This window comes from Labeo rohita, chromosome 14 (assembly GCF_022985175.1).
Source record: "Labeo rohita strain BAU-BD-2019 chromosome 14, IGBB_LRoh.1.0, whole genome shotgun sequence".
Classification (NCBI taxonomy): domain Eukaryota; kingdom Metazoa; phylum Chordata; class Actinopteri; order Cypriniformes; family Cyprinidae; genus Labeo; species Labeo rohita.
The window spans coordinates 5807467-5829206 of NC_066882.1; the positions used below are offsets into that span (position 1 = coordinate 5807467).

General features: G+C 35.7%; 1 protein-coding gene across 1 annotated transcript in view; it reads right to left on the bottom strand.

Moving 5' to 3' along the window:
- Positions 1-20996, bottom strand: part of tsc22d3 (TSC22 domain family, member 3) — a 37775-nt gene extending 16779 nt beyond the window's left edge. The window contains exon 1 of the mRNA XM_051128450.1: positions 20355-20996. Coding sequence (XP_050984407.1) covers positions 20355-20668 — 314 coding nt within the window. The 5' untranslated portion in view covers positions 20669-20996. The remainder of the gene's footprint in view (positions 1-20354) is intronic.
- Positions 20997-21740: the final 744 nt, after the last annotated feature.

A 21740-nucleotide genomic window follows, 5' to 3' on the forward strand; every position in this document is an offset into this window, starting at 1 on the left:
TATCAATAGCCAAAAATACATTTTATGGGTCAAAATGATTTATTTTCCTTTTATGCCAAAAATCATTAGGATATTAAGTAAAGATCATGTTCCATGAAGATACTTTGTAAATTTCCTACCATAACTATATCAAAGCTCATATTTGCACTCTCAGATTCCAGATTTTCAAATAGTTGTATCTCAGCCAAATATTGTTCTATCCTAACAAACCATACATCAACGGAAAGCTTATATATATATATATATATATTTTTTTTTTTTTTTTTTTTTTTTTTTTTTTCTTTTTTTTTTTTTTTTTTGGTGACAGAGTTGTGACCTGGGACCACAAAACCTTAAGCAGCACGGGTATATATATAAAAATACATTGTATGGGTCAAAATTATTGATTTTTCTTTTATGCCAAAAATCATTAGGATATTTTGTACATTTCCTACCATAAATATATCAAAACTTAATTTTTGATTTTGATAGCATTGCTAAGAACTTCATTTGGACAACTTTAAAGGATGAATTTTATCAATATTTTAATTTTTTGTCCATTTTTTGTATTTATTTTTTTATTAATTAATTTATTTGTTTGTTTTATTTTTTTTTTATATATATATATTTTGGTGGCAGATTTATGAAGTGATGATCGGAGATCCCAAAACCCAAAATTTATAGTAAGTCAACAAAATCACACAACACATTTTAAACCTGACTTTATCCATAATTTAGGTTTCTGTTGTAAGAACACATGCATTTAATTGGATGTTTAATTCGACAGTACCTCATTCTTATATTTAAATGTCACATTACAGAAAATTTGTATTACAAAACAACTGTCATGTGATATTACAACTGGCAAAACACCAGTTGTTTTTTAGTATCAAAGATGCCCCAGTTCTGATATGTAATACTCATTTTTAAAGATCTTATCAAATAAAAGTTCTTATTCTGCAGTTTTTCCCTCACTGAATATCCTGTTTCGCTCTGAAATGTCACAGCTGATATTGTGATTAATTCTACAGAGTTTTCTGTGGTTTGAAGTGTGAGTGGCTCAAATATAGTTCTCTTCTGATTCGTGCTATTATATCATTTGTCAAGATCTAAACGGACATGTGATGTAATCTAACATGAAATTTATCCGGGGGGATGTCCTGTGTCTCTTTAGGATCTGGAAGACTGTGAGACAGAAGCAGACAGCGAGGGAGACGGAGTGCGCGTTGAAACAGGGAAATAAAAAAAAATGAGGAAGAGAAAGAGGTGGGGTGGGAGGGCTTTCACAGCTGTTGTTCTGCTGTGTTTCCTCTGATAGTGGACTTGGCTGTACTCCCAGTTCTTTAGGTAAAAGATTCAAAACACAATTACCTTCGACGCCTTTTTGTGAAAAGACAAGGTGGAAGTATGCAAAGCAACACTCATTCTGGACTTCCACCAATATATTTTAGTAGTTTTCTCTCTCAAATCATTCTGTACAATTAAGTTCTTTTATATTTTGAGTGTTTTTGAAGAATGTTACATATTGTGGATATACTTTAGATATGCAAGAATTAATTCCACCTTCATCCTCTTACAAAGCTGTCTCTCATCACGAGTGAAAACGCTGACAGTGCTGACATGAGCTTCTTGTATCTAGATCAGCTTATGGCGCACGCTTTAATTCTTTAATCTGTTCTACACAAGTGACCCTTTGCGAGTCGCACTTGGCCGGGATGTTGAAGGGAAGGAACTTATTCTAGAATACTAATTGAGGGGAACAAAAGCACCCGACGGGCCCTCACCCATGATTCTCCAGGTGACCATGGCAACACTTAAAACCTGAAAGATAACGTAGTCTTGAATTTCAGTGTGCTTTGAATGTCTCGTATAGATAGACATTTGCCCAGTAACTCTAAAGGAGTGTGTACTGTTGAACAAAACAATTAAAATAATTCTTAAAATGGTAATGGATTCCACTTTAGAACATATATGCAAAACAGCTACCGTTACGATCCATTTAACATGCATAACATTTTTGTCATACTAGTCTAGTTTTTTTTTCTTGGGTTTGTCTGTCAGAACGCTCTAGTAATGCAAGTGTTACTAGTTAATACATAATAGAAAGGTGTGTCTCATCTACAGCACAAGTTTCCATGGAAGCATATGCACTGTCAGGCTTATATAATACAATAACTTTTGTTTTTCAAGAGTCAGAAAATGAACAGCTATCAGTATTTCTTGCCTTGAAAATCCATCTCTTTTTTTTCTTTGTCCAAGCATTAAAATTTCCATGTGTCTGGGCTGTAGTGCACTGGCATAGTATCATTTTAAAATAAATATTTGTTTTAGAGGAAAAGATAAATGTCCTATAACTCCAAACATCATCTAGAACTTTGGACTGATGTTAAGTACATTCACCTCTGGAAATCCAATGTAAAACATCTGTCCCAAACGGCAAAATGAAAAATAATTATTCCATTTTTTGTATGTAACTTAAGGCAACTCGAATCTCGTGCATCTCTTATGTCACCTGTTTTCCTCAGTTACTGAAAATGACTCAGTAAATGGTGCAAAATAAATTTATCATGCTTATGTTTACATTTATGTATTTGGCAGGTTCAGAGCAGCTTAAATATTATTCCAACAGGATAAGTTTTCCAAAAGGCATTAAACTGATTAAAGTGACAGTAAATACAGTTATAATGTTACAAAAAAAAAACTATTTAAAATAAATAGTTTTATGTTAAGTTTTATATTTCGCAAAGAAACTTTCAAGGTTTCTACAAAAGTATTAAGCTGTGATAATGATAAAAAAAAAAAAATAAAGTTAAGAAATTCGCAATGTTAAATATTAGAGTGATTTCTGAAGGACAATGTGATGATGTTCAGCCTTACCAAAAATATATTAAAATAAAACAGTAGTGTACAAAATATCAAAAAATATCAAATATAAAAATATCTAAAATTATATAGAAAATTAAATATAAAATAAAATGTATATATAATATAAAAATATCTAAAATAAAAAGTAAATAAAATAAAAGAAGACATGAAATAAAATCCGTAAGTGCATACATAACATTACATTTAATTGTGTGTTGAGAAGACCAAACTATACAGTACTTGCTGAGATTCAGCATATCAAAAACAGGAACCTCTCAAACCATACATATATACAGTATAGCTATATAGAGGAACATACATTTCCTCAGTGTGGAGCTTACACATCATTATTTTTGACACATTTGGTCACGTTTGTAAACTAAAAACCATGTGCATGGAGTGCATGGAGTTATGTTGCATAAGTTCAAAAGTTCATAGCAAAAGTTCACTTTGCACCTTTCACAAGAAATCATTTTTCTATGTAGCCAGTCTCCAGAATTGTTTGTCAGTAATGCATTTTAAAAGTGTACACTGTAAAAAAAAAAATATATATATATATATATATATATATAGGCAGCATGTGCACTTACTTTTTAAGTTGAAACAACTTTTTTTAGGTCAAATGAATATGTGACCCTGGACCACAAAACCATAAGCCAAAAAATAAGCTTTCCATTGATGTACGGTTTATTAGGATAGGACAATATTTGGCTGAAATACAACTATTTGAAAATCTGTAATCTGAGGGTGCAAAAATATTGAGAAAATCGCCTTTAAAGTTGTAAATGAAGTTCTTGGCAATGCATATTACTAATCAGAAATTAATTTTGATATATTTACGGTAGGAAATGTACAAAATATGTTCATAGAACATGATCTTTACCTAATATCCTAATGATTTTTGGCATAAATGCAAAATAAATCATTTTGACCCATACAGTGTATTTTTGGCTATTGCTACAAATATACCCGTGCTACTTAAAACTGCTTTTGTGGTCCAGAGTCACATATAAACTGAAACCAATTCTATCATAAATGCTAAAAAAAAAAGGTGAGACTTTTATTCCTGCTGCTGCCATACTGAGGTTTTACGATTTCCCTGTTCATTTTCCTATGACAGGCCTGTCTCCTCCTCCTGTGCTGTCTCTGGATAAGTATGTTCTAGTCTGTGAAGGTTAGAATGTTCTTTGCTGTTATTGGACATCAGACCTGCCCAGTTCTTTAACAAATGACACATCATGAATTGCAGGCCCTGGGAGATTGCAAATTTGGATCATAGATCTGTAGTTTAAGTCCAACAAGAACCCAACTACCCCTTTGGACAAGACTAAGAGCAGCGTGTTTCACATTCCAGATCTCAGTGTCTTTGATTTCTTGGCAGAACTTTGTAAGTTACATTAGCCTGTCCCAGAGTTCACTGTTCTGTTTACTCGTTTTTCTATTTGCATTTGTTTGCAGGATCAACCCATCATGATGATCTATTCCATGACATATCAGTGGAAAGAATGCTACCGCAAATGTGGTAAATGACACTGGTAATTAACACAACACAAGATGCAGATGTGCAAGAAAAGAAAAAAAACATGCTAACACTATCCATGCATGTTTAACATGGCAGATACTGTAAACAATGGCTTGCATCGTGTTCACAGGTTTGGCTCTGTGTGTTTGCTTCAGTGCCATATTTTAACTTTAACTCTGACTTGAAGGGGTAGATCACCCAAAAGTCAAATAAATTATGATTGTCTTTGAAGAATATCTTTGCAACCATTGTGCATTTCATGAAGGTAAATGAGGAATTGGGCTACCATGCTTTAAAATGACAAAACACCAAAATATACATTTAAAGTTTTGTAAAATGACCAATTCATTGAAGAAATCTTAATTAGCTAAGAGCTATGGGTGTTTTCAATGAATAAAGTCTTAAAACAAGTCTCAAAAGACTTATAGCATATGACTCATATATTAAGCAAATGTACAAATCGTTTACGCAACTTTTCCGATCAGACCGCACAAAAAAAAGATGAAGAGTATATAAAATCACCTATTCCTGCTATTGCAGGATTGCGCAACCTCATCCGGTTTACAAGAAACCCAAGACTGAACTTGGTTATCATTTATCACAATAAATGTTGAAGTCAATAAGAACCAAAGGCAGAGCAGTCTACTGGCATGGGCATGTTACGGAAGAATACTTGGCAAAAGAGCTTTGCAATGTCTTTCCAGGACGCCCAAACATTTCCGGTAAAAGGAGAGGAAGGTTTCTTAAAAGGAAGATTTCTTAAAAATGAAAATTTCCCCATGATTTACTCACCCTCAAGCCATCCTGGGTGTGTATGACTTTCTTTTTTCAATCAAATGCAATCAGAGTTATATTAAAAAATGTCCTGGCTCTTCCAAGATTTATAATGGCAGTGAATGGGTGTTGAGATTTTGAAGCCCAAAAAACTGCATCCATACATCATAAAAAGTACTCCACACAGCTCCGGGGGTAAACACAGGCCTTCTAAAGTGAATCGATGCGTTATGTAAGAAAAATATAATTATTTAAAAATGTATAAACTGTAATCTTCTGCTAACTGTTGTATGCACTTTCATGAGAGAGTGACATTCCAGTGTCTTAGTGGAAGCTGATTTTAAATAAGGATGTTTTTCTTACACGAATGCATCAGTTCACTTCAGAAGGCATTTATGAAGCCCCCCCCCCTGGAGCCATGGGGAGCACTTTTTCTGATTTATGGACACAGTTTTTTGGGTTTCAAAATCTCAACACCCATTCACTGCCATTATAAAGCTTGTAAGAGCCAGGACATTTTTTAATATAACTCTGATTGTATTCATCTGAAAGAAGAAACTTATATACATCTAGGATAGCTTGAGGGTGATTCTTGATTCTGATTGGTTGGATTGGTTGAGCCACGTTCTAATCTGTTGCAAATTACTCTACAAACAAACACATTTGTTTACATCTGTGTGTTGCTCGGCAACCACTTTGTTGTAACCACAGCCGTTTCTGAGGAACTATCATTTGGTGGAAGAATGTTTTTATCAATATCATTACACTTTATTTTCTCTGTTTTATTTTGTGAAACCTTACTACTTACAGTATATGGAATAACCATTTTATAAAAGCAATAAGGCCTGTGAAGCCGTTGTTTGCAGTGAATTTATAACAGCTAAGGGGGCTCCTTAGATAACAAAGCCCCTTAGCTGTTATAAATTCACTGTAAACCATGGCTTCTTGGGGCTTATTGCTTTATTATAAAACAGTTCCGTTCCTTGATTCTGATTGGTTGTGCAGCATTCGAAGCTGTTGTAAATTATACTACAAACATACACCTTTGTTTACATTTGTGTGTTTCCCTGCAACCACTTTTTGTAGCCACAACTGCTTCTAAGGAACTACATTGTTTGGCGGAAGAATAATGTTTTTATTATCGCGTCATGCTTAACAACGCACCTTAGCTGTTATAAATTCACTGTAAACCACGGCTTCTTGGGACTTATTGCTTTATTATAAAACGGATGGTTCTGGTCCTTGATTCTGATTAGTTCAGCAGCATTCAAATCTGTTGTAAATTACAGTACAAACATACATGTCTGTTTACGTTTGTGTGTTGCTCGGCAACCACTTTGTTGCAACCATTTCTGAGGAACTACATTGTTTGGCGGAAGAATAAAGTTTTTATTAAAATCATTACATTATTTGCTCTGTTTTATTTAGTGAAACCTTACTACTTATATGGAATTAATGTTTTATAAAAGCAATAAGGCCTGTAAAGTTGTTGTTTACAGTGAATTTATAACATCTAAGGGACCCCCTTAGCTAACAACGCCCCTTAGCTGGTATAAATTCACTGTAAACCACAGCTTCATGGGGCTTATTGCTTTAGTAAATCATTGGGGTAATTATTTTAATTTTTGGTTGAACTATCCCTTTGACTACTTTGTGTTATTAATGCAAACAAGCTGATTCAACTGAAAAAGCAAGCCTGATGAATCAGTCTTGTTGAAGTGACGGCAACAAACCTTAAACCTACGTAAATAAAGCTCGTAAGTAATATCTGTTTACCTTTAGCTGTGTCTAACAGTTAGTCAACATCCTTTCACATAAGCACTCTGCGTTTATGGGAAGACACAGCGCCTTTTCTTCCTCAAGCGTGACGTTAATAATGAATTACATGCTTATGGAAATAAATGCTTTGGGGTTGTTGAAACATAATGCACGTTGCATCCATATTATATCCACAATCCTGATTAAGTGCATCAAGATTTTTGAACACTACATAGTTCACAAGCTGATGTTGATTCAGAGTTCCCAACCTTATCCTTTGGCAACTTTATTAAAGTTTGGCAGCTTTATGCGCCACAAAACAATCTCAGCTTTTACTGCTTAAAATATAGTCTTAGTTCTGTTGCATGAGACTGGTGTTTTGAAAAACCATGATCCTTTAATTAGCCGTCCAAATCTAAGAAACCAAAACGGAGAGTTGTTTACTGTGAAAGGGCTGTTTTGGACGGGAAATTGTTCACTGCGTAGCCACACGCTCACATATTTTACTGCAACCTGCTGTGCATGTGCCCAACACGCCAGTGCAGAGGGGAGTTTGTCGCTGGTTTGTAACGTGACTAGTGAATGCTGGATAAAGTCCATAAGTAGAGCTATGACATCCTGCTGGGATGCTACGCAGCCTCACTGTGAAGAGGCTTTATGCAGGATGAGCTGTAATAGCAGGCTGATTCATTCACTCTATAGGTGTTTCAGAGGACACCATGTTCCAGACCAGTCAAGACAAAACCGTGATGACCCATGGCGTGTCACGCTTAATCTCACAGGCTGGCATAATGGAAAAACAGTTTCCATAGAGGCCTGCTCTGCCACAGCATGTGGCAAAATGTCTTGAAAGGCAGTTTGTCTGAACATAAAAATAAAATATAAAAATTTGATGTTTAATACATAAATGTACAGAGTGATTTCCTTTTGGATGCTAATCAATCCAGTGTGATGCAATAGATAAAGAAATCAACAGTGTTGGGCATGTTACTTTTTAAAAATTAATTAGTTATAGTTACTAGTTACTTCTCACAAATAGTAGCTGAGTTAGTAACTGAGTTACATCATTATAAAAGTAACTAATTACCAGGGAAAGTAAATTACTATTGTGTTAAAAAAAAAATGTAAATATGTCAAATAACTTGGATGCCCCCAATATAAAATGAATGAAATTTAAATTAAATGAGTGAAAATTTTAGCTTACTCACCAGACTAATATTTTAAAATCTGCTGTTTTTTTAAATATAGGACACTTAGCATCAGTCAGTCATGCATTATAATATGACATTATGATAATTTAGCATAAACTTTAGTAATTAGAACTTTAATAATTAGAATAACCATGTATGAATGCATATTTGTCATGCTTACTGAACTTAGGACTGGTGATGGTCTTTAAGATATTGTTTGTAATTTAAAAAAAACTAAAAATAATACTGATAAGATAACAAAACTACCACAAATTCTACTACTAATAACAATATAAAACGTACCAAGGATTAATGAGCTGCTGGAATCATGAATATTAATCACATTTTTTCTGCGTACCCTCTAACTTATAAAAACAGGGATAATAATAGGTGAGCACCAGCCAATGAGATTGCCGCTTGCGCATTAGTACCGCCTACTACCGGAGAAACCAGCACTTCTTAAAAGCTGAATAATTCCAAAGGAACTCTGTTGTTTTGACAGTTTACATGTAGCGCAGCAATTCTTCATGGTATATAAAACTCTCTCGCTCTGTATTGTTTCTTTGCGTGTGTGTGAGACAAAGCAACGACTAGTCGTGTGCCTTCGCACTAAAGTTTACGGTTCGTCAAATACAGGTACGCTGTATTTGAATAAAATTCTAAAAATAAAATTCTAATAATATTTAAATAATATAATATATATTAATAATATATTAATTAAATAATATAATACTATTTAAATTCTAAAAATAAAATTCTAATAATTAAATAAATTATAGTAACGCTGCATTTTATTGTCAGTAACCGTAATGCCATTGTAACGGGGAAAACAGTAATTCATTTGATTACTCGTTACTGAAAAAAAAAAACGGTTAGTAGCTGTATTTATTTATAACGCCATTATTCCCATCACTGAAAAACCAATCATCTGACAAGATACATAATTGCTTTATCTCATCATATCTGACTAGGTGAATAGCTAAAGCCTCTTCAAATCATACACTTAAGTGTGAAAGAAATGCAACTTCTAGCCTTTTGATCCAACAATGGGCGAGTAATTCACCATATTATTTTATGCTCCTTCATAAACACCCATACTGCAAAAGATAATGTTGATGAATAGGTTTATAATGCATTTCAACACATTTTCTGCTGAGTTCAGCTCACTACGTGTGGAAAACTAGACTCAGCACCGAAACTCCACTTGCACCTTTTGCTACGTACCTGATACAGTATGCAGCGGTGCTCTGCTAGGGAGGGCAGTGTGAATACTATAATCTGTTAATGTGGGTGCTTAAATAATTACACGCTGCTTTGCGTGCGGTGTGAGAAAGGCCTAAGTCATGCACAGATTCAGCTCAGCCCACATGGGCTCCCAGGCGCTGATATAACAAGGGCAAACGCTGCAGAGGGCAGACTACTGTTGACAGGTTCTGTCATTATATCTCAATGGACGTCATTGGCAGGGTGTGAACAGATAAGACAATAAAGGCCAAGCACTTTTCGCAGGGCTCACCTCTGTATCATCATATAAACAACAACTGCTAATGATTTCCACGTCATTTTGTTTTCATAAACAAACAAGGCAAAACAAAATCACTGGGAAATACCAAAAAATTTTAAGTTCCTTTAGTGCAATATAATACACAGTTGAATTCAAAGGTTACATACACCTTTACATACACATACAAAATGTTATTTTTTTTTTTTATTTTTTTTTTTTTTTATTTAGTTCTGACCTGAATTTCACATAAAAGACATTTACGTATAATCCACAAGACAAAATAATAGTTGAATTTATAAAAATGAAGCCGTTCAAAAGTTTACATACACATGATTCTCAAAACTGTGTTGTTACCTGAATGATCCACAGCTGTTTTTTTTTTGTTTGTTTGTTTAGTGATAGTTGTCCATGAGTCCCTTGTTTGTCCTGTCCCTGCTTGCTGTTCTTCAGAAAAATCCTTCAGGTTCCACTAATTCTTTGGTTTTTCAGCATTTTTGTGTATTTGATCCCTTTCCAACAATGACTATATGATTTTGAGATCCATCTTTTCACACTGAGGGACTCGTATGCAACTATTACAGAAGGTTCAAACATTCACTGATGCTCCAGATGGAAAAAAACGATGCATTAAGATCCGGGGGGGTGAAAACTTTTGAACAGACTGAGGATGTGTACTTTTTTTTAAATTTTGCCTGAATATCATATTATTTTCATTTAGTACTGCCCTTCAGAGGATACAGAAGATGCTTACATGTTTCCCAGAAGACAAAATAAGTTAAATTTACCCTGAACTTCAAATTCAAAAAGTTAATGCATTGTGGTTCCTTCTAAAGTGAGCATTTGAACCTTCTATAATAGTCCCTCAGTTGTCCTCAGTGTGAAAAGATGGATCTCAAAATCACACAACGTCATTGTTGGAAAGGGTTCAAATACACAAAAATGCTGAAAAAACAAAGAATTTGTGGGACCTGAGGGATTTCTTTGAAGAATATCATGCAGTTTGGGACAAACAAGGGACATATGAACAACTATCACTAAACAAAAAAAAACAGCCTTGGATCATTCAGGTAATAACACAGTATTAATAATCAAGTGCATGTAAATTTTTAAATGGGGTAATTTTTATAAATCCAACTATTATTTTCTCTTGTGGACTATAAACGTCTTTTATGTGAAACATCTTATTCAGGTCAGTACTGAATAAAAAAATAACATGTATTTTGTATGACCCCTTTTACTTTGGCAAAATAATTAGCATTTTGCAGATTCTGCAAGGTGTAGGTTTGACTTCAACTGTAATATAATTGGTCAGGTGATCTGTGAGGAGATGCTCCAAACAGCTTTTATTGGACTACTAATATGACTGTTGATGTATGTACATGACTTTAAGCATATTTTTCAAAAGTGCTACTCATTTATTTATTTGTAAAATAGAAAATACTTGAGTGTATCTTTAAAATAAAGGCAAAAGAACTAGGCCTTGTATGTTCTTTCCAGGACATTATGCAAGGGTTGAAAGCACTGGAAGTGGTGAAAGTTATTCGTTTCAAGACAGTTACCAGCAGAAACTTTTTAGGTCATGAAAACAAATGCCTCGGATGAAATCAAACTCTGGCCGCAGATCTTTTCAGAGTTCGTGCGATTATTGATTTTCAGCCAGTGAATGCAATTTTTTCTCATTCAACGCTAAGTTGTACAATAGAATAACTGTCCTTTCACTTTTGACTGCAGCGGAGGTGTTGTGTACAGTGTATTCAATTAAATCGGCCTTGGGGGAAATTAAGGATACAGTCCCGATCAAAGTGCTATTATGTCTGCCTTGGCAGCCACTTCAACATGATCAGACCTCTCTTTTGCCCTGAGGTAAACACAGCTGAAGCCATCCAGAAGAGTGTTTTATCAAGTCAACAAACCATGAACCCATGAGGGCTGTTTCACAAGCTACCGGGCGGTTTTGTTTCACAAGCAAATAATCTGACCTCTCTGCTAATACTGTGGACGTACATTTTTGTTGAAGGCCTGCCACAATCAACAACATGATGTTACCCCCCAACAGACACCTTGAACGCTGGCTTTAAAGGGACAGTTCACCCAAACATGACAGTTATGTCATCATTCACTTAATGTTGTGTCATCACAAACGACGGGACACTGCCATTCAAAGTTTGCCTTCGGTAAAATGTTGTTATGCTTTTAAAGTATCTTATGCTTTATTTAAAAAAAAAAAAAATACAGTAAAAACAGTTGACATTTACCTATAAAATATAGTTATTTAAAACACCTGTTTTGTATTTTTATATAGATTTTAAAATGTCATTTATTGCTGTGGTGCAAAGCTGAATTTTCAGCATCATTACTCTAGTCTTTAGTGTCACATGATCCTTCAGAAATCATGTTAAATTTTAATGGAATCTGTGATACTTTTTTAGAATTCTTTGAATTCTCAAAAGAACAGCATTTATTTTTTGATTGATTGAAAACAATCTAAAGTTTCTACTTTCACTTTTGATAAACTGAATGTGTCCTTGCTGAATTAAAAAAAAGAAACTTACTGACCCCAATCTTTCAAACTACAATGTATTTTCACTTATCTCAAGTTATGCAATAGGTTCATGTGAGGAACAGACTCAAATTAAAGTCATTATTCACTGAAAAAAAAATCCATCTTAGCTCTCCTTGGTGATTATAAGAAAAATAACAGTCTCTGATTTATGCATGAATCTTTTTTTCCCATTTCCCAGTTAACAGTTCACTGGAGAGGAAGATAAAATAATAATAAAATAGCTAGTTTTCTTATATAGCTTCAGAAGACTTGGAATACAGCATATGAGTAAAATAGGGCACTTTTACGATACTACTTTTAAAGCTTGAAAGCCTTCATTGTTGCAGTGAAAAGAGCGACAAGTGCATTCTTCAAAATGTCTCCTTTTGTGTTTGACAGAAGAAATAAAGTCAAACTTTTGGTGGTGCATAAGACCACTTTTGTTTCCATTTGAAAATGACATCACATGATTGTCAGTGACATTATTTGGTCCCTGTTAGATTATATAACAGCACAATGTGTCTTTATTAGCCAGTCTTAACATTTACTCCGTTGTCCCAGGTCATGGACTCTGAGGCACTCCAGTGCCCTCAATAAGTATGTTTGTGTTTTGGCTATAGCATGGCCGCTGTGGATCAGTGAATGCCAGTGCTGGGTGGGCTTGCAGACAGTGCCTGTCACTACCCTGAACCCTGCTTCTGGGAACAGGAGCACCTTATACCAGACAACAAAGCCCGGGCTGGCCCCCAGCCTCTGGCTCGCTGTCAACTCTCCACCGGCCCAGTCACAACAATGCTGCTATTCAGTCAGCCAATTAAATGGATATTATACACCTCTGTGCCTGTTTGTCTGACTATGACAAGTAAATTACTGAACAAGCCTCTGCCACAAAGACAATTGACCTGTTAAGACACTGTGAAACTTGATCCACCTGTTGCATTTTATTACAACACCCTATCTACTGACTGCAAGTCATTTATTACAAACAGCTTGCGTCGAGGGGAGCACGTGTGAACTCATAATCAGAATCATCAATGCAAATGACTTGTTCTCACAGCACAAGCTCAATGGAGGTTTAATTTTCAGACCAGCTGCACGACTGAATGCGTTGCATGTGTTACATCAAAAGGCCGCATCTTACTCAAATAATTAGCGGAGACATTATCAATTCATTAGGTTTTATGTGTATGATAGGGATAATTGATGGCATATGATGTAAGGCGGGTGGAATGCATGTACTTCTATTCAGTGTTCTCTATGCTGATTTAAATTTAAAGCAGCGGTAATTTTTCTTTCACACAAGAACTGTGTAGATATTCAGACTAATGGCACAATTTTGCGTGCTTCTATTAAAAAATGATACGAGTGCACACTGAAGCTCCACAAATTTTAAAAAAGGGGACATCGGATGCAAAATTCACTTTTAGGGTGTCTTAGCACCCTACAATGATAAAATCCATTCACTTTTTTTATTCCTGTTTTAGAAAACCTAAACAGTCTGAATTATCAAGCTGTTTTGATTTTCTGAGCAGTATGACATCATACTGCTCAGGCTCCGCCTATGACCACTGACGGACTGTCCCATATTACCATATTCCCGCCCTTAGCCAGTTATACGCTGTCTGCCATTTTCTCGCACTCAAAAAGCTTTAGCGACAACGTCTCATAAGCAATGCAGGTGTTTTGTATTTGGATGTGAAAGTGAACATAAGAGTCTTTGTTTTCTCCCAGCATCAGAGACACAGTGAATTAGTTTTGTTTTGATGGTAATGCTCCACCGAATAGACAAAAAATGGAAGAGGGGGCGGAGTAAGCAGTAGCGCATTATCATTTAAAGAGACATGCACCGAAACAGGTCGCTGTGAACAGAACTGTTTTTCACAAGGTAAAAAGGTGTTGTTTAACACGCAGATTGAGAAATTTTAATCAAAGTAGTTTGCAGACATTTCATGAAGACCCTAATGAATCATACCAATTTGTGGAAAACGGCACCCAATGTCCCCTTTGATAAAGCAGTTTTTCGTTTTTCAACCAGTCAGGTCTTTACCAGGCATAGTTTTCTTTTTTTTGTTGTTGTTGTTCACAGCCCAATTTGGGCTTTACATGTGCACACTTACTTTGTGTGCATGTATATATATATATATATATATATATATATATATATATTTTTAATACAATAGTTTAATAAACACAGTTAATACTGAGCAACTTATAGTTTTAGCTATTTAGGCTGTACTCACCAAAGGTCGCATTTGTCATTGATGTATCATTGGGATTGTCTCATTTCAGAAAAATAGCCATTATATTACAAAGCAAAAGGAAATTACAACAATTTATGCCTCACAATGGCAACAATCAATTTTATAATAGCTACTTTTCTAAAATGAGACATGCTCTGATGTACTGTATGCAGCAACAAATGTGACCTCCAAAATGAATGACCAAAATGACCAAAATGTGACCCTGGACCACAAAACCAGTCATAAGGGTCAAGTTTTTGAAATTGATAAATTAATCGCTAAACTTGGAACTGCATCCTAGCATATTTACGATTTTCTATTTACTTGATTAGCATATATCTTTCAGCACATATCTTTCTATGGCAAGAATTCAGGAAATGTTTTTAAGCTAATCAGTTTACTGAACAGACAATGCTATCTCTGGACCAATTCGTACGTATTTTACAAGGTGGCTAAACATATGAATTTGTATGAGTGAGGTTGTACAAATTAGCCACCTTGTAAAATATGTACGAACTGCCATGAGATCGGGTTGGAATGGATCAATTGAGATCGAGTGAGATTTTCTTAAGATGAAACCCCATGATTTTTAAAGTCACTTAATTCTATCGAATTGTTGTGCATTTTCATTCATCTAACATCATCATAAACATAGAGCAGAGAACAAAATGCAGTATGTATAAATGTATATAGAGAGAGAGAAAAAGTGACTTCTTGCAGCTTGCAAGCATCTTTTTTGATGAGACAGCTTGTGCGGTTCATTTGCTGCTTTTATTACAGTCCACTTGTATTATATGCTCTTATCCAAGGTGAAGTCATCATCTCTCCTCAGGTAATCTCAGGTTCATTACCACAGCCCGCTCCCTGGTCTGCATCACAGCTTTCACATTGCCAATTTCTCATGCAAGCCAGTGTTTCAGAAAGCAGCTGAACTTGCATGCATACTACTACTATTTCTGTGATATAATTTATAAAGGTATGCTGTAAAGTATAAAAATGTGCAAAAAGTGACGACGGAAATAGTATGAGTGTGTTATTGCGAATTTAGCCAACTCACAAGTGGATTGATAAACCATGCTATTGGACTGTATATCAGCACTAACTAAAAGTTATGTCACAGCATTGCACTCCGTGGTTAATTTTCCACATTGTCGCTGATTGTTCCAAATCTGATCCAATCAGCATTTAATGTTTGCTGTTCTTTTGAAACAGAAGTCTTATTGAAGTGTTCCTGCTTCTGTTGACACAGCTGGGAGTGGTAAGCATGTCTTCAGATTATGGTGAAATGTATGTATATCTGATCTTCTTTACAGTGATGACCATGTCAAATAAATAGGCCTGAGCCAGGGATGGATGGGAATAGTGCTCAGAGATTCCAAGCCTGGGGTTTCTCAAAGCCTTGATTTCTTCACGCTCATAGTGCAGAATTAGGCTGACATTCTCAAAACAACTTTGAAAGAAAGACCACTCAGCCAAAACCACCCAAACCCCTATGACCCTGGGACTTTTATGTAACAGTCTGCTCTGTGTTCCCTTCCGGAAAATATCCTGCAGGCTTGAGGAGGATCACAAAATATAGTTGCATCTTTTGATACATTCTTGTCCTCTGCTGTAGACTTGGCTGTGTACAGAGGTTCATTGTTAGTCTTGTTTGGCATATCGGTACTACTTGCGTATATTGATAGGAATTGCTCAAATCTCTGCTTCAACAAGTCTTGAGAAAGAACAAAAAACGACAGCTCTCATGTGGCGAACATTAGCTCTCTTTCCTCATGTGATGTGCTGGATGTCTTTTATTAGTAGTGGCTCTCTTTTACATGCTGGCTGGAGACAAAGTGTGCAGACGAATACATGTCTATCTGTCTATCTATCTATGTATCTAACTGTCTATTTGTCTATCTGTCTGTCTGTCTGTCTGTCTATCTCTGTAGCACATGTTCGGCATTCTTAAGGAATTTTAAGGAAGCAGCCAAAAATTCTCACTTGGGACGGAGGCTTGAGAGCGAGCAGTTCTGAATTTTGTTTGTTAATCTAACTGTTTGGTCAGAGATATTGGGGTCAGTCAGGGCAAGGCTGAGGGTTCAGACGTTATCTCACATGGGCATCAACCTTGAAGGGTGGCACTGTGTTGTCTTTTCATGATGTTTAGGAGGGCGTAGACGGCCTTTCGCAAGGTTTTGCACACTCTGCATTTGAACATGTATTTGGGGTGTGATTTAAGTAGAACGTTGCTCCCTGGAGTCTTGTGTGTTTATGATTCATGCGTTTTTGCGCAGGTAAATGGCCTTATTTTGAAAAATTTTGTTTACAAAACTACTATGTTTTTTGCTTTTCTATATATTTTTCTTCTTCTCAGTTTTCTTGCATAACACTTTTGGATGCATTCCTAACTAATTGTCCTATGTTCTTTGAGGTTTATGTTAGGCTGGACGGATATTTTGTGGTGTGGTGACTGTGGACTGTGTCAGTTCTCAGTCATCTGAGGTATATTGTCCGAAACTGTCATAAAGCTGTCATAAAACCAGTTAGTGATAGTAATATCTGATTCTAAGCAACAACTTTAATACATATTAAGATTCAGAAGATTCATAAAATAAGATTACACTAATAAATAATTATACGTGGTTTAAGTATGATTCAAGGATATTTCAATATTAGTTTGTTCATGTTTAAGTATCCATTATGGCTGTTAGATTAGAAAATTAGTAGTAATGCAGTAATGCAGTAAAAAGACTTTCTGAACATTTGGACAGATTTGATCACAATCAGACCAGTCATAAAAAGATTACAGTGAAGAGTAAATATATGCTATAAATATTAGTATTTATTGCACTGTATTGTTTGTGTTAAATGTTGTTAGAGCTGTTAGGGTATTGTTTTTAAACTAATGCAATCTATATTTTTTTAATTTAGCATAGCGTTTAATTAAAATTAGTAAATTAAAAATGAAATACAATTAATAAAATCCTCAAATTTAGTTTAAAATACATTAAATTAAACAATGTTTTTATTCACATTTCTTGAAAGTGCTGATAATTATATTATTTATAAGGGCTGTCAAATGATTAATCGCAATTAATCGCATACAATTATTAATCGCATGTAATTATTATGTATATAAAAATACACACAAATTAATGTATGTATTTAAGAGAAATACGTTATATACAAAATATTTATATTTATATATAATATAAATTGTATAAATATTTCTTAAATATATTCATGAATGTGTTTATATATATCGCAATTAATCGTTTGACAGCCCTATTATTTGTATAATTAATATATACTTTTATAGGTATAAACTAAATAAATATTCCAACAGCCCTAATAAAAGTTTAAAGCAAAAACATTTAAACATTTAATTTAAATATGTGCATATACTGCACTTTTAACGTGTTATGCAATCGCTCATTTCCAGTCAGTAGGAACACACCTTTTATTTAAATCCCCATGGATAATTCCAGAAAACCCTGGCTTGTTCAGCTTGGCATGTTTGGATCCATGTCTGTGCATGTCTGGAGATGTGGATTACACTTCTGCATAATAAGTAAATGGACTGACATATTAGCAACACATCTGAGTGTTTAGTGGACAGGACTTGGAATTGTTGGCAGGACCTCTGTTACTTTGTGTCCTACATACTATTAAACAACCACACCTTTCTTATCGCTGTTCCATCAATAACACTATGTTCCTTAAGACATCAAGGACCTTTGTGTAAAACACAAACAAGTCAGTATTTAGTCTGCAGGAGGTGTGAAATATGAAATATTATACAGTGTACGGAATTATCCAATGGCATAGAACGGTCCAACATGAAAAAGAACTGCCTTTCCTGTCATGGAGTACAAGAATGGGTTGGTGTACAGACTAACAATGGCCATTTGATGATATTAGAAAAACAGAGGGCTGTTGAACTCTGTGTATTTAGAAACTGAGACTGTGAAGTGTCTTTGGGCCAGAGGTCCCATGCAGACTGCTCCTGTTTACATCCCAACACCAGACTCATAAAGAAAAGCTAATTATGTAGACTGTAACCTTTCACTGCCACGTATAAAACTGAGGACACCCCGATAAAGGAGATTAAACATTAACTGGCACACTAGGAATCTTGTTTTAGAGGTGTCCCAGTAAGGCTAAGAGGTATATTGTCCTGTTGTAAAACAGATGAGATTAGATGCTGAGCAGCTTTATTGCATTTTAAGAATCAGAACAGCCATAAATAAGATTCCACCGTTCAATGCATTTTTGTTGCATATCATAGCATATCATTGTTTTAAATATTTATTAGGGCTGTTGGATAATTAATTTATTTTATGCATTTTTAATGCATTCATTTTCAAGATAATGCATTAATTATTTTAAATAATATCATTATCTGCATATCATGTCATTGCATTTAAAAAAAAGTCAGTTGACAGCCCTACTTTTTATATGCATATTTGTTCTCTTAAATGCAATATTTAGAATTTTACTACAAGAGTTGCTATGGCAACTCCCTTTTTAATATGCAATATGTCTCATTACTATGTCATGCCATGCTCCTTTCATTAGTAATTCAGATAGCAATCTTTTCATTTAGAATAGCTGTTTCAAATATGAATTTTACGTTCCCTAGTAAAAATCATTTGCTGACTGTTCATATCTGCATGGTTATTGGCCAATTTAACTACTGCTGTCAAAACTTAAGATAGCACTTTGAGCAGATGTGCATCTTTCTATCAGAGATAAAAAAAAAAAAGTGTCAGAATAATATTGCATAAGACAGCATAACAGGCTAACTATAAACATTTTAACCCATATCTCTGCTCCGCTAACAGTGAATATTTCCAAACTTGGCATATTACAGTAACAACACATGAAATACATTCACATCATCTGCCTGCAAATGTCAATTAAATATAGTTAATCTGTTTTTGTAACACCTGGCTTTAGATTCTTTTTCCACTAGGCCTCATCTCTAATTCTTTCACAGACTAAACATTTCAAACACTATTGGATTTTAGCAAACTATTCTGATATCCACATATGTTTATTTTCAGTTTGAAGAGTATGGTTTCGTGGAAAAATGCGCTGCGTGCTTGATCCTGATTAGACACTTTTGCCAAATACCTGCTGTGGCTAGCTTTTGATCCATTTTTGACACTGTAGTACATCACAAAAACTTGTTTCAAAATGCAATATTATGCACACACACTGTCATGAGATTGAAACAAATATTAAATGTTTATGAGATTTTAATGCATCCAGGGTTGTTTTGGAAACTCCTGTCACCATTAAATGTTATAAACATGCATATTACCTGAAAAGGAATTTGTTTTGCTGCATACTTCAGCTATGGGGTGATAGGCTATGCCGGAATGGTATGTAAATTGCCCATAGTTTGTAAATGAATGGGTGTTTTGCAAATCACACTGGTTGGGGAGAAAATTCCACATGCACTTTTTGTGCAAAATAAAAACTAGAATATTTGCATAAAGTTGCAATGAATGGGGAGTATTTAAGAAATGAGAACTACTTTAAGTTGGACTGACTCAAGATCCTCTTAAGTTTGCGCAAAGGCATGTTCTTCATACCGATCTACACATTCCTGAAACCCTACTGAGACTGCAAGCTACCCTGTTCTTAAATAACACAGTTGCATGCGGTCCTTAATCACGTTAATCATCAAGAAATGTAAATAACTAGCATTGTTTGGTGTTTGTAAAGCACTTGTTGTTTTTATTTGGTGGTTAGCAATTAATACATAATGAATTACTACCTAAAATGAGCTGGTTCAAATGAAATGGTACTGTTAGCACTTAAAGACAGGAGGTGGCCAGAATTACATAAGTGAGCTTGTTGTTGTCATCTAACTCAAACATTCCAACGTTGGTCATCAACCGGCAATCACAGCTCTGGCAGAGACTTTTACAGTTTTTATGACCTGAGTGTGCCAGAGCAGGTGTTTGAGTGCAAGATTAGTTTCACATACCTGTGGAAGAACAGCAGTATGGACAGCATGGTTTGGTCAATGTTGCTGTTGCAGATGCCCTCGTTGAGCAGGTAACAGGGGTCCCGGACCACCGACTCCAGTGAGTCCTGTCTCATGATGTTGTTGAGCTTATCTGTGTTTAGGTTCTGGAAGTGAAGCTGGTCTCGGAGCTGTCGGAAGTGGTTGATGGACGTCGGGCTCCCCAGGCTGGTGTGACCCGGTCGACCCGGCTCGGGCTCACAGCCATTGGCCAGATCCAGACAGCAGCTGCAGCAGTCCAGGCCGATGGGCGAACGGCACTCCTCGTTTGACATCAGGTCAAGCTCCTCCACGTGGGAGTCAGACGGTAGCCGCGACAGGTTCTCCTCCACCTGCTCCCAGGTGGTCAAGCACACCTCCCTAGTTCTCAAGTGCCACGGGCGAAGAAGCCGCTCTGAGTTGATCCTCCTCGACTGCGTGTGCGAGAGTGAGTGTGTGTGCGTGCAAGCCACGCAGGTTTTTATGAGCCGGCGGTGCCTGTTCTCTTGTAATGATGCAGCGGGAGTGCGAAAAAAATGTGAAAGAAAAACCAGAAGCTGCTTCTGTTTGCTTTTTTTTTTCTTCCTCGCTGTCCCCTGCCCCGCACTTTTCCCTGCCCCTGTGCGTGCATACAGTGCAGGCGGCAAGAGAGGAGGTGGAGGGATGGAAGAGAGGGCTGGGAAGGTGGGAGGAGGAATCTCTCTGATTGGTAAAGCACACCAATCAGTTCACAAAAAGTTCCCGCCTACTTTCGTCTCAACATCACAGTAAGGGAGGAGCGTAGTTAGGAAGGGAGTAAAAGCATGCTCTCTAACATGTGCACTTCAGGGCTGCCAGGGGCGGAACCCTGAGAGAAAGCAAACACATAGTACTTCCCCTGTTTATACCACTGAATCAAATACAAATGCCATTTTTTTTCTTGCTAGTTTGGTCTCACTTTCCTAAGGCTATTAAATTCAGACTCAACTCGTAGTCTTCGCGTGCTAAAGTTACAAATACTGCTTGTGTGCAGTGTTCCATGTCCAGTGATTCATCACTAAATGTTTCTATCAGTCTTGTTTGTCTCCTACCAGTTTTTTTCCATTCCTTGCCTTTTAAAGAGAGTGAATGTTGGTGCTTAAGTAGCAATGTGTATGAGTTAAAAGTATATAATGTCACTTAAAAGTGACTTAGAAATGGTTGGAGTTATTCTGGCAACAATTGTTTAAGGTTAAAGGTTAGTGATCCTATTTATTTAGTTAAATTCCTATTTCACAGTTTGGTTATCTGAATCAGATTTAGAACTTTGCATTGGATTCCTATCATATTGCTTAACATGATAAAGTAAACATGTTGACATAATGTTAACTCAGCATAGCGAGCTCTAAA